The 16,906-nt window shown below is 42.0% G+C and overlaps 1 protein-coding gene across 1 annotated transcript in view; it reads left to right on the top strand.

Annotated features, from left to right (window-relative positions):
• The window catches only part of SHC4 (SHC adaptor protein 4), a 133,799-nt gene that overhangs the window by 59,857 nt on the left and 57,036 nt on the right, over positions 1 to 16,906 (top strand). The window contains exon 3 of the mRNA XM_073568459.1: positions 8,553 to 8,616. Within this exon, the coding sequence (XP_073424560.1) occupies positions 8,553 to 8,616 (64 nt within the window). The remainder of the gene's footprint in view (positions 1 to 8,552; positions 8,617 to 16,906) is intronic.

The following is a 16,906-nucleotide window of genomic DNA, read 5'->3' as shown; positions in this document are numbered from 1 at the left end:
AGCGTCTGTGGCATGCATATAGTATGCCATGAGCATGGTCTAAGAGGTTTCTGTCTGTGCAATACTGACATTTACAGTGGGTATGGAAAGTATTCAGACCCCTTTACAGTTTTCACTATTTGTTTCATTGCAGCCATTTGGCAAATTCATTTTTTTCTCATTAATGTACACTCTGCACCCCATCCTGTCTAAAAAAAAAACAGAAATGTAGAAATTTTTGCAAATTTATTAAAAAGGAAAACTGAAATATCACATGGTCATCAGTATTCAGGACCTTTGCTCAGTATTGAATAGAAGCACTCTTTTGAGCTAGTACAGCCATGAGTTTTCTTGGGAATGATGCAACAAATTTTTCACACCTGGATTTGGATATCCTCTGCCATTCTTCCTTGCAGATCCTCTCCAGTTCCATCAGGTTGGATGGTGAATGTTAGTGGACAGCCATTTTCAGGTCTCTCCAGAGATGCTCAATTGGGTTTAGGTCAGTGCTCTGGCTGTGTTAGGAGTCGGATTTCTGCGTTTACTCAGCAGGGATCCAGATCCTCACATTCTGAACTCTCCTCCCATTTTTCCACTGCAGAGGAGATTGCAGAGGAGATTGCCTTGCAGCAAATCTCTCCTGAGGCTAAGTCCTTCTGTCCTCTTACTGGGCATGCTCATGGGACGATCTCCCATTGGAGATTGGGAGTCATGTGCTCAGGTCCCGCTCCAGTTCTCATTGGTCCATCTCAGAGATCTGGAAGCTTCCAGAAGGTCCTGGCTGCTATGAAAGGCGCGCATGGCTGTTCCGCCATGCGCTAGTATAGACTATACTTGCTATGTTTGAATGGTGATGGATGTATGACTCTGGTGACTGACTCATTTGAAACCCCTTCCCTCTGATATTACGCATGGTGATAGGGAATTAGTTTAGTAGTCAGCGCCAGTCAGTGGCAAGCCTTAAGCCACTGTGCTCACCGCACCGCTACGCTAGCATCCGACATCGCGCTTGCTATCTGGCTTTGTCGTCGAGCGGCAGTGTCCTACGCCGCGCTGAAGTTGCAGCCCTTCTAGGCGTTCGCAGCAGCGATGTCGCACACATGGTAGGTCTCGAGGGACGCAGCTCCTCTCTCTTGGGTCCTGCTCCTGTGACCAGATACCATGTGTGCATCTACCTGAAGCCTGTGTCACTAAGAGGTGACAGGTTTGTGTGTTTTTTGTTGCAGCACCTCTGTGTGTGAACAGAGGGCGCCATATTGCTCCTGCCACCACTTAGCAACGGTTATATCACCTACTGCACGGTGGACCCCGAGTGGCGAACGCACTTTATTATTATTTTTATTTTAGTGCGTTCTGTCGTTCCTAACAGGCTGGGACAGTCAAGAATGGTCACAGAGTTGTTCTGAAGCCACTCCTTTGTTATTTTAGCTGTGTGCTTAGGGTCATTGTCTTGTTGGAAGGTGAACCTTCGGCCAAGTCTGAGGTCCAGAGCACTCTGGAAGAGGTTTTCATCCAGGATATCTCTGTACTTGGCCGCATTCATGTTTCCTTCAATTGCAACCAGTCGTCCTGTCCCTGCAGCTGAAAAACACCCCCATAGCATGATGCTGCCACCACCATGTTTCACTGTTAGGATTGTATTGGGCAGTTGATGAGTGTGGGCTTTCAATTGTCTTCCATTGAGGAGAGGCTTCCTTCAGGCCACTCTGCCATAAAGCCCCAACTGGTGGAGGGCTGCAGTGATAGTTGATTTTATGAAACTTTCTCCCATCTACCTACTGCATCTGTGGAGCTCAGCCACAGTGATCTTGGGGTTCTTCTTTACCTTTCTCACCAAGGCTCGTCTCCCACGATTGCTCAGTTTGGCAGGACGGCCAGGTCTAGGAAGACTTCTGGTGGTCCCAAACTTCTTCCATTTAAGGATTATGGAGGCCACTGTGCTCTTAGGAACCTTGAATACTGCAGAAATTCTTTTGTAGCTTTGGCCAGATGTGTGCCTTGCCACAATTCTGTCTCTGAGCTCCTTGGCCAGTTCCTTTGACCTCATGATTCTCATTTGGTCTGAGATGCACTGTAAGCTGTTAAGTCTTATATAGACAGGTGTGTGCCTTTACAAATTAAGTCCTATCAGTTTAATTAAACACAGCTGGACTCCAATGAAGAAGTAGGACCATATCAAGGAAGATCACAAGGAAATGGACAGTATGTGAAAAATAAGAGTGTCTGAGCAACTGGTCTAAATACTTATGTGATATTTCAGTTTTTCTTTTTAAATAAATTTGCAAAAATTTCTACATTTCTGTTTTTTTTTCCAGTCAAGATGGGGTGCAGAGTGTACATTAATGAGAAAAAAATGAACTTTTTTGAATTTACCAAATGGCTGCAATCAAACAAAGAGTGAAAAATTTAAAGGGGCGTCTGAATACTTTCTGTACCCTCTGTATATTGCATTTTTCCAGGGATCAGAGTAATGAAAGTGAAAGTCCCATAGAGGAACTAAATAAAAAAAGTAAAGAAAAATGTAAAAATATTAAAAAAACAAAAAACAGAACAGAATAACAAAAAATAACGAAAAAAAATGTTATACCCATAAATACATATATTAATGTAAGAAAAAAGTACACATATTTGATATTGCTGCATATGGAATGACCTAATCTATAAAACTGTCACACTAGTTAACTCCTTCAGTGAGCACCGCAAAAAAAAATTAAAAACATGGAGAAAAACTATGACTCTTCATCATATCCCTGAACAAAAAGTGGAATGAAACATTATAAGAAAGCTACATGAGTGGAGAAATAAAAAAGTTATAGCTCTTAAAATACAGCAATACAAAAACAATTATTTTTTCCATAAAATATATATATATAAAAGATATAAATGTGGTATCACTGTAATCGTACTGACCCAAAGATTAACACCGCCTTATCAATTTTACTACACAGTAAACGGCATAAAAAATTTTAAAAAAATCCTGAATTGCTGGTTTTTGTTCATTCTGCCTCCCAAAAATTGGAATAGAAAGCGATCAAAAACATCATGTGCCCAAAAATTGTACCAATATAAACGTGAACTCATCCCACAAAAAACATGTTGCCAAATGACTCTGTCACCAGAAATATAGAACAATTATAGCTCTCAAAATATGGTGAAGCAAAACTTGTTTTGCAAAAAAAGTGTCTTTTAGTGTGTGACAGCAACCAAACAAAAAAACCTGATGTAAACTTGGTATCGCTGAAATCTCACCAACCAGAAGAATAAAGTAGTCTCATGCCGCACAAGTAACAGCATAAAAATAAATAAAAACAATTCTTGACCTGCTGTTCAATTGTTCATTCTGCCTCCCAAAGATTGCAGTAAGGTTCAGCTCACATTTATCCTGCGCTCTATGCTGAGCGCTTACACCTGGGTTTCCATGTAAATCTCTGAAATATATGATTCAGACGGAACCTCAGGCAGAAGATTCTCTATAATGAGGCAAATGGGAGGCACTTTAAGGTCTGTCTGGCCTATGACCCGGCAGTGTCCGTCTTTTTTAATCATGCACAAAAGCTAAATTGGGGGCTAAAACAACATTTTAGTGGTAAAAATGTAATTATTTGTTCTTCACCGCCCAATGATATAATAATCGGTGAGGCACATGTGGTGTCAACATGCTCACTGCACCACTAGAAGAATACATTAGAGGGTGCAGTTTGTAAAATGGAATCACTCATGGGGGAGGTTCCACTCTTCTGGCACCTCGAAGGCACTAACAAAGTACAATGTGTCATGAATAAAAAAACAATCTTCAAATCTCTGGGATTTGTGATGTACATAAAAGGTCACGTCAGATTTCAAAAATGTGGGTTGCTTACGAAAGCTGGCTCCCGATAAAGGGGTTAAACCACCATCTCACGACAAATGAACTGATTGTAAGTTTCTTTGAAGTTGATTCAAATTTGACTATGATAGAAACACATGACAGCAGGATGATCTGAATACAAGTCACAGGGTTGGCTCTGCTTAAAACAAGACGTTTCCTTCTAAAATGAAAATAAATAGAAATACAAAAAGGATTTCCCCAGTTACTAATATAGAATGCCTTTACCAAAAATTGTAAACTTGCTCATCCACTTTCTGAGGCTGTGTGTCATCACCTAGGAGTGGCTTCCAAATGCAACTTTCTTAAGGCTGGAGTGGGCAATCTTGCCCAACCAAACAGTTCCATACAATGGAAAAAATGAGTACATTATCTTGTGTTTCTGTGCTGTCTATTGACACCTTTGTACAAACGACCTCTACAATAAAACAGGAAACTGAAATTCATGCTCATTCTGACTTTTGTGTGCTATGATTTTACTATTATTATGTTTTGATTTTCATTCTCACTGTCCTTCATTTTCAATTGACTTTCTTTCTCTAACATATATGAGGCAGATTGTCTTGTTTACCCAAACTAGACAGACCTGGAAAATTTGCCCTAGATATCATTACCAACCTCCATCATGTGATCAGCATTCTGTCAAGAGGTTTTCATGTGAACTCAGGGCTCTTTCAGAAGTTTCTATGTTTGTCTGTGTATACCTGACAAAACTGATCAGTTTCCTGTAACTTGTAGTACTGGTTTTGTTACAGAAATATGCGCAGAAATGCAAAACATGTGGGAAATTTATTTGTATACCATGGTCTAAAAATTCCCTTTGTGACACCTGATGAATCTGATACTTTAAGGCTCTAGAAGACAAAGCTATGGGTGAAAAAACAACTCTTACGTTCACTTACTTTACTCAGTAAATTAAAAATGAACATTTTTTCAGATAGACCACAACCTGTCAAGGTTTGCATAGTCCTCACGTGTTGTACAAAAAAAAATCATCAATTGCACAAAATTCCAAATTAAATCACCTTCTTCATATCCTACTTCTTAATTAATCCCATTTCTGTGGTGCAAAGGCAGACATTTGTAACTTGATGTGAATATAATTGTATAGGTCTATAGTACACAGTTGGTGAACCTAAAGGTCCTACCTAATGTAATCACTGATGATTATTGGAAAAGGGTTTTCCCCATGAACAAATTAAATTTTAATTCATAGATCTTGGAATAATAAAAAAAGTTCCAGGATTGGATGTGTTAAAAAAAATATTCCTGTGCGGAGATAATCTTATCAAAGTGCCCCTGTTGTGAACTGTGTAATGGCCGTGAAGACAAACAAGAGCATCAAAAAATTGGAGTAACAAGACCAACAAGCCAAAGATTTAAGCTAAAAATCATTTTTTATTAGTTAAATGATAAACATTCATCATCAATACAAGTAGATCTAATAAGGAGGAAAAGCAAAATAGGGGAACATCATAGTCCAAAACAGAACATGGCTGTGTCTGACTGTGCAGGAACATGGTCTGATCATATTACAGCTCCTGGGCAGGGGATGACTCAAAAGGAGGAAAAATAAATTATTTTTATTCCAAAATCTATTGATTTAAGTGTAGTTTGTCCTTGGGAAAAATGCTACACTAGAAAAATGAATGCTATAGTCCGACTGTTTGGATATTCAACTGATCCATTTAATCACTGGGTTACTTTTTATACATTAGGCACAATGGAAGGGATCAGGCAAGAGAAAAAAAATGCCATAAAAATGTAATACAATGTATGTGCCAATTTTTATTTTATGTGTTTTCTAGCAAAATGCACCAAACATATAGCAGCATGTGCTCCATCAGGATCAAACTGTCCCTATTTTCACTTCATAAATTCATGTAGCCTCAGATATTAACAAGTCCATATTGATATATCATATCCCTATATGAAGATTAGAAACATTAGAATGTAACTAGTATCACTGCATAAGGTATTTTTATACTTTGTGAACTTTAGTTATGTTGTTATCCAACTTATCCCACTCAAGTTACAAAGGATTCTTCTGACCCAATAATTGCTTAGTTTATAGTGACTGTTCCCAAATTTTACACCACTTTTGCACTTGCACGAACCAAGCTAGCATAATTGAAGCACTGAAGCAATTTGATCAGAGCCGCATTTTACCCCATACTCATTTCCAGAACTGGACAATAATGTCTTTTTACTCACACTGCATTTTACGTTGGACAGATTTTTGCTGAATAACTATCTTTGTTCACATAAGATCTTTCCGCTTTCTGCAAACAATAAAGCTTTCTGTTCGGTGACGAGCAGTGCTTTTTTTCTGCTTAAAAGCAATTTTTTTTCCCCAGTTGAATTTTTTACCTCTTATATCATCCCTCTGCTCTCGGGAAGTTACAATGAACAAAGAAGGCTAGTGTAATTGTGATTACTGAGTGGGTAAAAAAAGAGATAAAAAAATGGATATGCATGAAAAACTAAAATACAGGAAAGTGAGAAATAAAATTTTACATTAAGAATCATTTCAGAGAAATCATCCAGTTAGTTATCTCTGGATGGACATACAGCATTTCCCCATTTCAATGCGAATATGGGGAATCAAAATCGTTATTAATTTTTTCTTGAAGCCTCAAGATTTGAGAAAAAAATATTAGAGAAAAAGAACCAAGAGTCAGTTAGCTTGTCATAACTGAGACAGTAAATTGGACACGGCCTTGAGTATCGTGAGAACGTGTCATCGGTATATTTACAACATCAACATTAAAAGTGTAGAAAATATACGGTACATTATACGCTTCACAGATCTTCAAATACCATGAACCGTAGGAGTGACAGCACTCCAGAGACTAAAGCCGATCTTAGAGATTAGGCCATTATAAGCTGAAATCAACAATTTCAGCTGGATCTACCAACAGTTGGCCATCTTTTGACAGTCTTTTTTTTCAGAGACAACCACTAATTTTTAAGCTGCTATGTTTGTTTTTTCTCCGATTATGCTCAGTTTAAAGTCCATGGTGTAAATAGATCATTGCAGTCAATCAAGGAATATGATCTGATGTATGAGTGTTTCTTACACCTGTAACTAATGAATTATCTGCACATTATTAGAAATGTTTGGAAACCCTGATTATTTGTAGAAAAGAAGAACACAGTATGCTCCAGTAAATACCGCATCAATAATAGTGTAACAAAAAACCTGTTATTGTGATAATATTAGGTTTACATAAAAGGATAACGCAAAAGAGTGAGAACCGTTTAGTCATAGCTCCCCCAAGTTAGTCATACATGTACAAAAATGCTATTTACCAACATATATAGTGGTAATCTGCCATTAAAAAGTGTTTTACTCATGTTTGGCTGTGTAACTTGGAGAGGAAACAGGGAAAACATAACGCTATATTTTCCCTGCAGCCGATCACTTCCAGTCATCATGACGATGCAGGGGGCTGTAACAATCACAGTTTGTTGTGAGCGCACAGTTATCACTGCCCCTTATACACCTCGACCGACAGTTTACTCTGCAGCTGTCAGTTATTGTGCAGGGTGAGTGATTACAGTGTGCTCACTGTATGACTGTTACAACTCCCAGCACCTTCCCCCCCCCCCCCCGATGACTGGCAGCAAGCAGCTGCAGGGAGAATTTAATTTTCTCCCTTTAGCCACTCTTCCAGATAGGGCTCATTCAGATTAGCGTATAAATGGTCCTTGTTTTGTCTGTACGCAAAACGGGTAGAGTGAGGACTGCACATTGACCATTGCAAGCAAAAAAAATCTCACCGTGCTCTACTTTGATCCAAATTTCAGATGAAACTCACCCATAATAAGTAGTCAATGGGTGCGTAAAAATTTGATTAGATACAAGGTATCATCCGCATGTAATGTGTTTTGTATGGATCCAGTACAATTATCAACATAAGAAGCTGTATTTTGCATTTTATTAAATTGTGTATGTAAAAACTGGATGCCATATGAATATAAAAAATGGACATACGGATGACAGTACTGATGAAAAATCGCCTTGTTTTTTCCTGGATGAAAAACAGATGATTTTGCACATGCTTGTCATAACCTGGCCTTATACGGGAAAGCCTGACTAAAATGCCATTTACCGGCAGATTAGCACTAAATGTGCAGGAAAATCGCATTTATGTACAAGACAGGTTCCCTATTCGCCAACAGCAGGAAATGCTATAAAATAAAAAAAACAACCAATACTTATCTATTAATTCCATTACCTCTTTAACCCTAATAGCAATGAGGTGCCGTACAGCCACAAGTCATCTGCAGCCCATCACTGGGAGAGATGCTGCCATGCACAGCACAAGGCTGTTGGGGAGAGTCTGTGGCAGCAGTGATCACATGCATCTACAACGTGAGACCATCAGAGAATTGTTGGGAGCGGAAGGAGCTTTAGCGGTTGTGTGTTGGTGTTTCTTTACAGAATCGTGCTTTACATATCCATGATATGCACTCATACAAGTCAACTGGCCTATACTGTACCGCTGCATAGCAATTTTATACTCGTAGACCACATCAAAACTGAGGGAATTTTAGTGAAATAATCTCCGAAAGAGATAATCCCTAGCATCAAGTGATCCCTTTCACTGTCGGCTTTAGAACTGATAGGCAAACCGAATGTCATAAATATTATTATGTAAGTGACTGCAGAGACCTAATGTACATTGTCTATGTCTATTTACAGGGAAGCAATAAGTCGTCTCTGTGAGGCCGTCCCTTGTGCGAAAGGAGCTGCCAAGAAACGAAAAGTAATTATCAGTTTGTACATAAATATTATTTGCTCATATAGTAGTGCCTCTAGTGTTCACATAAGAGAGAGTAACAATGTTATATGTACAAAAATCCTGACAGATTACATTCACTGATTCAGTAATGCAATACTTTTATTTGTGGCTTATTAACCATTATATTTTATTCTTCTATTAAAACATCCATTACTTAATTTTTTGGGGAGATGAACACAATATTAAAAATATTGTATGCATATCTTAAAGATAAAAAACCACAAAAGCGAGCCCATAGGGCCTTACCAGTGTAAATATAATGAATATAAATTAAATGGTGCAGGGTACTCACCCTCAATAGTTGTGTAAAGCCACAACTACTGTATGCGCTTAGTCACATGCAATGAAGCTGCAGCAGGATGGTGTAGACAGACAGCGTCTGCTTCCAATACTCAAGGAGGAGATCCCAAAAGGGAAAAAAACACCAGATTCCCGCGCTGCTATATTTCAACCATCAAATAGAGGAAATCCAGTAGACTGTAGAAATTGGTTCCAATATCAGTGCTTTATTTATGGTACATACAGAGACAACGCGTTTCGAGGTCCATTCAGTGACCTCTTCTTCAGGTCGAATGTACAGGAATCTACTGGATTTCCTCTATTTGATGGTTGAAATATGGCAGCGCGGGAATCTGGTGTTTTTTTCCCTTTTGGGATCTCCTCCTTGTGCATGCATATCTTGGGAGCTCACAACCTTTTTCTATGTCTATTTTTGCTCTACCATCAAATCGATAACTACAGGAGGAAGACATGTGAAGACTCAAACGTCAAAGTTGGATTTCAGAAAGGCATATTTTATGGGATTCAGAAAGAGAATTGGAGGGATCCAATGGCTGGATATCCTTAAAGACAAAAATGTCCAGGAAGGATGGGAAATCTTGAAAAATGAAATTGTAACTAATAAGTCATGTCAGACTAACTTAATTTCCTTCTATGATGGAATCACTGATTGGGTGGATCAAGGAAATGCTGTAGATATAGTATATCTTGACTTCAGCAAAGCATTTGACAAAGTCTCTCATACAATCCTTATTGAAAAAATGACTAAGTATGGAATGGACAAGGCAACTGTTAGGTGGATTCATAACTGGCTTAGTGATCGGACCCAAAGAGTGGTCGTAAATGGCTGCACATCCAGTTGGAAGAATGTCTCAAGTGGGGGTACCACAGGGCTCTGTCCTGGGCCCTGTATTGTTCAACATCTTTATCAACGATTTAGATGAAGGAATTGAGGGTAAACTGATTAAATTTGCTGATGACACAAAGCTAGGAGGGATAGCTAATACTAGAGAATAGAGAGAGAGGATTCAAAAAGATATAAATAAACTGGAGAAGTGGGCAGCAACTAACAGAATGGTTTTTAACAGGGAGAAATGCAAAGTACTACATATGGGCAATAAAAATGAAAAAAGCATATACAGAATGGGAGGAATAGGGCTAAGTGGCAGCACATGTGAAAAAGACTTGGGTATACTAATAGATCACAGACTGAATATGAGTCAACAGTGTGATGCAGCAGCAAAAAAGGCAAATGCAATTCTAGGATGTATTAACAGAAGCATACAGTCTAGATCACGTGAAGTCATTATTTCCCTCTACTTCTCTTTGGTCAGACCTCATCTGGAATATTGTGTCCAGTTTTGGGCACAACATTTTAAAAAAGACATCAACAAACGAGCAAGTTCAGAAAAGAGCGACCAGAATGGTGACCGGTCTGCAAACCCTCTCTTGTGAGGAAAGGTTGCAGGATTTGGGAATGTTTAGTTTGCAAAAGAGAAGACTGAGAGGAGACTTAATAGCTGTCTACAAATATTTAAAGGGCTGTCACATTGTAGAAGGATCAACTTTATTCTGATTTGCACAAGGAAAGACTAGAAGCAATGGGATGAAACTGAATGGGAGGAGACACAGATTAGATATTAGAAAAATCTTTTTGACAGTTAGAGTGATCAATGAGTGGAGCAGGCTGCCACGAGAAGTGGTGAGTTCTCCTTCAATGGAAGTCTTCAAACAGAGGCTGGACTGGGATGATTTAGCGAATCCTGCTTTGAGCAGGGGGTTGGACCAGATGGCCCAGGAGGTCCCTTCCAACTCTACGATTCTATGATTCTATGATTCTAATTCTCAAAGCACAATTGTTAACAATTCCGAAAAGATGGAAGAATAGGAAGCATTTAAGGAAACCAGGATGGATGAACACAGAACTTAAGCACATGCTAAAAAGGAAGAAAGAAATGTTTATAAAATGGAAAGAGGGAGGCATATCTAAAAAAGAAGAATATAATGCTGCCTGCAGAACCTACAGTACTGGGCACAAATCAGATTATTAAAGCTGACAATGAATTGAGGCTTGCAAGAGACGTCAAAAGCAATAATAAAGGATTTTGGGGATATGTCAAAAGTAAAAGAAAAGTCAAAGATGCTATAGGATTTTTACAGGATGAAATGATGAAATGGTAAGACAGGATGTTGAGAAGGCCGAACTTTTAAATTCCTATTTTGCATCTGTTTTCTCTCAGAAAGGAAATGTAACATCAACTGTTCTTCACTGTCCTATTAAGGGAATAGAAGAATTCAGGATATCTATAAACAGAAAGATAGTGAGGAAACACTTAGCTAACCTAAATGAATTCAAGTCTCCAGGTCCAGATGAATTACACCCCAGAGTACTGAAGGAGATAGCAGAAGAAATTTTTGAACCCCTCTCCATAATCTTTGAAAATTCTTGGAGAACAGGAGAAGTCCCAGAAGACTGGAGAAGAGCAAATGTTGTTCCTATCTTCAAAAAGGGGAAGAAGGTGGACCCAGGCAACTATAGTTCGGTGTGTCTGACTTCTGTACCAGGAAAGATCTTTGAACAAATTATTAAACAACATATATGTCAGTACCTGGATAAGAATGAAGTGATTAAACAGAGTCAGCATGGGTTTGTAACTAATAAGCCATGTCAGACTAACTTAATTTCCTTCTATGATGGAATCACGGATTGGGTGGATCAGGGAAATGCTGTAGATATAGTATATCTTGACTTCAGCAAAGTATTTGACAAAGTATCTCACACAATCCTTATTGAAAAAATGACTAGGTATGGAATGGACAAGGCAACTGTTAGGTGGATTCATAACTGGCTTAGTGATCGGACCCAAAGAGTGGTCGTAAATGGCTGCACATCCAGTTGAAAGAATGTCTCAAGTGGGGTACCACAGGGCTCTGTCTTGGGCCCTGTATTGTTCAACATATTTATCAACGATTTTGATGAAGGAATTGAGGGTAAACTGATTAAATTTGCTGATGACACAAAGCTAGGAGGGATAGCTAACACAAGAGAAGAGAGAGAGGATTCAAAAAGATATAAATAAACTGAAGCAGTGGACAGCAACAGAATGGTTTTTAACAGGGAAAAATGCAAAGTACTACTGTCACGTGGACCCGTCCTGTGTGACGCGACCAGCAGGCCGGTAACTAAAGCAACAAGACGCGGCACGTGATACGGTCCTATGTGACGCGGCCCGCAGGCCGGTAACTAAAACAACAAGACACTGGGAAAGGGGAAACAGTTACAATGGTGGGCCCTGCGATAGGGAAAGGGGGCGTGGAGACCTTCTGCACTCCCCTGAGTCAGTGTCCCTAACGCTCCTAACGTTCCCTATGCCGGTTCCGCACTGGGCGCCGCTCAGGAACCTGTCGCCCTAGTACACCCTACACCTATCCCTTACTAGGGAGCTGGATGGCGCAGGCACTGACCCCACTGCTGTACTAATACACACTAAGGGAAAAACACAAACAGGGGAACACCACTTAGCTTTACTCTGTTGCACTTGCTCCTGGCTACAGAGTCCACCACCAGAATGCAGCTCTCCTCCTGAATAGCTGCCACCAAGCACTGTCAGAGCGACAAGGAAATCCCCTCTGACTCCTTCCACACCAGGGCTAAGACAGTGCTGCAAGGAACGCTCTCCAGCTCCTTCTTCCACCAAGGATGGTTGAAATGAACACTATCACCAACTCTGATTGCAACACCTGTGACTCTTTAATAGGTAAGAGCCAGCAATCACACCTGCATTAAATCATGTGCACTAAACTAAAGAAACCAGAGTGCAATGACGCTCACCACCACCGGGGGAAAACTTAGAACAAACGACACCACAGTGCAATAATCCTAATGGCCACCGGGGGCAAAAACTAAACCTAAGCACGGAAAAAAAGGTTACCTGTGCTTTTTAAATCCTGATCCAGCATGGATCATGACAGTACCCTGCCCTTAATAAGGGGCCTCTGGACCCTCAAGACCGCTCCTCATCAGGGAACCACCTACAGAGGGGACGCCCAGACCCAGAGTTCACCCCAGCAACTACCTGCATGTCAGGTTGATGACAAACGAGCCCGCTGGTATTGGCAACGTATGTTCTGGAGGCAACACACATCTCCGAAGCACTGACCTGGGGAGCGGGTTGTGTATGTGTATGTTTTGTATGAGCTGGTAACACTCCACAACACACTTCCACTGGATGTTTTTTGGTGGCCACCCATACACGCTCGTTCACACACAGGTCCAGACCTGAACGTTTATTGCCACTCATTCATTTGTCACCATTTGGAGAACTCTTTCTGGAATTGACAACAGAGGTGTCCCCCCTGTGTCACCACACTCACACCCCCGCACTTCACCAAGGGGTACACCACCCTCCAACCCCTTCCACCACGAGGTCTGTGTCTCCCAGGGTTGGCCAATGGCGAGGGTTGAGACTTGCCCCTACTCTCCTGCAGCACATCTGCTGCTCTCACCGGAGAGGAAGGGGTCCATTGAAGAGAGACAGCAGAGACAGTAGTTCCTAGGCAGCAGCCCTCACACGAGTGCCCCCAGCTGACCACTTCCCTCGCCCACCAATCTATTACCGGGTTTTTTTTTTCAGCCAAGGGAGGCCTAAAGCAATAGGTACTGGCATTCCCTCCAAGACGTAGCATGACAAGGACTCCTCATGATGTCCTATACGCAGATAGATATTCTCTACGACTTGGGTCAAGCTCCCCTGACTCAGTGGAACAGAGTTTATAGCCTGGACGCTAATAGGTTGGGCTAACGTCCTACACCTCAGACCATGAGTCTGGACAAAGCGAGCATCCACCAGACTGACTCCTGCTCCACTGTCCACAAGCACTGGTATAACCTCCGGTACCCTGCCAGCCAAGACCTCTGCTGACATGGTACCTTGGGAGGGCAAAATGGAGGAAATGTATACTCCCTGGTCGCCTCCCTCCAAGCGACCAAGGGAATGCTGCTTCTCAGATGGCACAGACAATTTGGTGCGCAATGGGCAAGCCCTCATGACATGACCAGTCTGCCCATAGTACAAACATGCCGAACCGTAGGCAGCTCCGAATACAAACTAGCTACTCCTGCATGCATAGGTTTGTCTGGAGGCTTGGTATGAACTGGGCAGGCTCTCATAAAATGGCCAGGCTTCCCACAGGAAAAGCATACCCCCCCCACCATGACGAGCCTCAGACACCCCCTTTTTTTGTATCAACAACACCGGGCTGTCTGGGTTCCTCCGTCCGCACTGGTGGGTCCTCCTCCCTATCGAGGACTTCAGGGGGCACTTTTTGTATATGTCTTTCCCTGAGGCGTCTATCCACCCGGATGGCAAGGGACATGGCGGCCTCCATTGACCTGGGGGCGGCGTACTGTACCAGAGTATCCTGCAACTTTGGAGACAAACCCTGCACAAATTGACTCCTAAGTGCAGGGTCATTCCACTGAGTGTTAGTGGCCCACCTCCTAAACTCAGAGCAGTACTCCTCAGCAACCCAGGCTCCATGTTTACACCTACGGAGTCGGGATTCCGCCAGGGCGACGCCATCAGGATCCCCATACACAAGCGCCAAAGCCGCAAAAAACTCATCCACGGACACCAATGATGGTGAATCATCCGGTAGGGAGAAGGCCCAGGATTGGGGATCCTGTTATGAGCTCATTTTCTGCTCCACCAGCTGGGAGTTCTCCTTCCGTTCTCCCTCTGGTAGTGACAGGAGGTAGTGAGGTTAGTTTAAATGCCACCTGACGAGGAGGATAGTGATTGGATCTCCGGAGTATCAGACTGGATATAAGACAGCCAACGCCCTATCCTGTTGCTGGTGATTCAGTCTGTTTCTCAGGTCTTGGACTTCAGGTCTGCTCCAGTCATCTCAAGTTAAGTTTGTTTTTTGCTAATGTTCACACTTGCTCTTGTTGGTCAACTCAGTTTTTGTGTGGTCAGCCAGCCCGGCTGGGCTGTGCTGAATTTCCACTCTTCTTTATCTGTATTTGCCAATTTGCCTTTTTGTCCTTTATTAGAATGGCCTCTTTTTGCTCTGTCTCACAATATTCCAGAGTGCTGATAGAGTGGGAGAAGTCTAGTGACTTCAGGGTTAATTTTGTTATCAGAAGCGTTGGACATTATTTTTGGTAGGGTTTTTTGGCAGATTGCAGACAGTATCTTTCCTTTCCTGTCCTTTCAAGTTAGTTTGGCCCCATCGTTTGCTCAGCCTATTTTTCTGCCTTTGTTTGTGTTTTCATCTTGCTTCACCGTCAATACATGTGGGGGGCTGTCTTTCCTTTGGAGTCTGCTCTGGGGAGTTAGTTTTCCTCTTTTCTTACTTTAGGCTTATTTAGCTTTCCGGTTGTGACGAGGCGTCCAGGACCACCGTAGGCACGCTCCACGACTGCTTCTAGTTGTCTGTTAAGATCAGGGCTGTGCAGTCTGCATAGTTACCAACCTCTCTCTTTTTCAGAGACTTAGCGTGTTTTGCTTTTTTCCTCCTTGGTGACCCATTCATAACAGGATCCCCTTTAAGAAGGGACATAATGATTCCCACCTATTGCTCTTCACTCCCTGATGAACGAGAGCGCAGCCTGAAATATAATTTGCAGGCTTGCTGGAATACTAAGAATTGATCTCTGCCTCCAGAAAACCTGTCAGGGAGTGATATCTTGGGTTCTGGCTGAGCCTTTCTCTGAACCAAGCCCCTAAAGCCCACCAACTGCTGCAGTTGCTGCACCAACTCACCGCGCAGCCCCCTAATCTCATCAGTAAGGGTCTGCAGCATTTGGGCAAAGGTCTGAACTGGGTCCATGGCTCAGCAGAAAAAAAGTTACGGTTGGTGATAATGTCACGTGGACCCGTCCTGTGTGATGCAACCAGCAGGTCGGTAACTAAAACAACAAGACGCGGCACGTGATACGGTCCTGTGTGACGCGGCCCGCAGGCCAGTAACTAAGAGCCAGCAATCACACCTGCATTAAATCATGTGCACTAAACTAAAGAAACCAGAGTGCAATGACGCTCACCACCACCGGGGGCAAACTTAGAACAAACGACCCCACAGTGCAATAATCCTAATGGCCACCGGGGACAAAAACCAAACCTAAGCACAGAAAAAAAGGTTACCTGTGCTTTTTATATCCTGATCCAGCATGGATCATGACAACTACATCTGGGCAATAAAAATGGAAAAAGCATATACAGAATGGGAGGTGTTGTGAGTTCATTTTCCCCTTCACCATTGAGGTCTGAGGAACTCCCTCTTCTGGTGAAGGAAGGTAGTGAGGCTGATTACCAAGCACCTGAGCAGATAGATGATGACTGGGTGACTGGAATTGCTGACTGGATATAAGGCAGCCGTCGCCCTTCTGCCTTGCTGGTGATTTCTCTGATGGATTCTAGGAGACCAGTCTGATTCCTGCTCCTCAAAAGTTAAGTTTTCTGCTCTGTTTTTTGCATTTGTGTTTTGGTTTTGTTTTGCCTTGTTTTTCTGGATTTCTGCCATTCCCTGCTGGGGGTGAGCTGAATTCCGTTTTGTCTTTTGCTCTGTCTTCAGAAAATACCTGAGTACTGATATAGTCTTTTTGAAGCCTAGCGTCTTCAGGGCCTTTTTTCCCTATCAGTCTGTTGGCTCATGTTTTGATAGGGTTTTGGCAGATTGCAGACATCAGCTTTTCTATCCTATCCTATTTAGTTAGCTTGGGCAGAATCATTTGCTCAGCCTATCTTTCTATCTGTGCTAGTGTTTTTTCATCTTGCTTCACCGTCATTATATGTTGGGGGCTGCCTATTGCTTTGGGGTCTGCTCTGGGGCAGTTTAGTTTTCCCTTTCTGTCTTTAGGCTGTTCAGTTCTCCGGCTGTGATCGAAGGGTCTAGGGCACCGTAGGAACCCCCCACGGCTACTGCTAGTTGTTGTTGATAGGTTCAGGGGTCTGCAATCCGATAGCTGCCA

The sequence above is a fragment of the Dendrobates tinctorius genome, unplaced genomic scaffold, assembly GCF_039654945.1.
Source record: "Dendrobates tinctorius isolate UK_male_01 unplaced genomic scaffold, ASM3965494v1 ptg000022l, whole genome shotgun sequence".
Lineage (NCBI taxonomy): Eukaryota > Metazoa > Chordata > Amphibia > Anura > Dendrobatidae > Dendrobates > Dendrobates tinctorius.
Note: the sequence above shows the minus strand (reverse complement) of the source record. Positions and strands in the feature narration are given on the sequence as shown.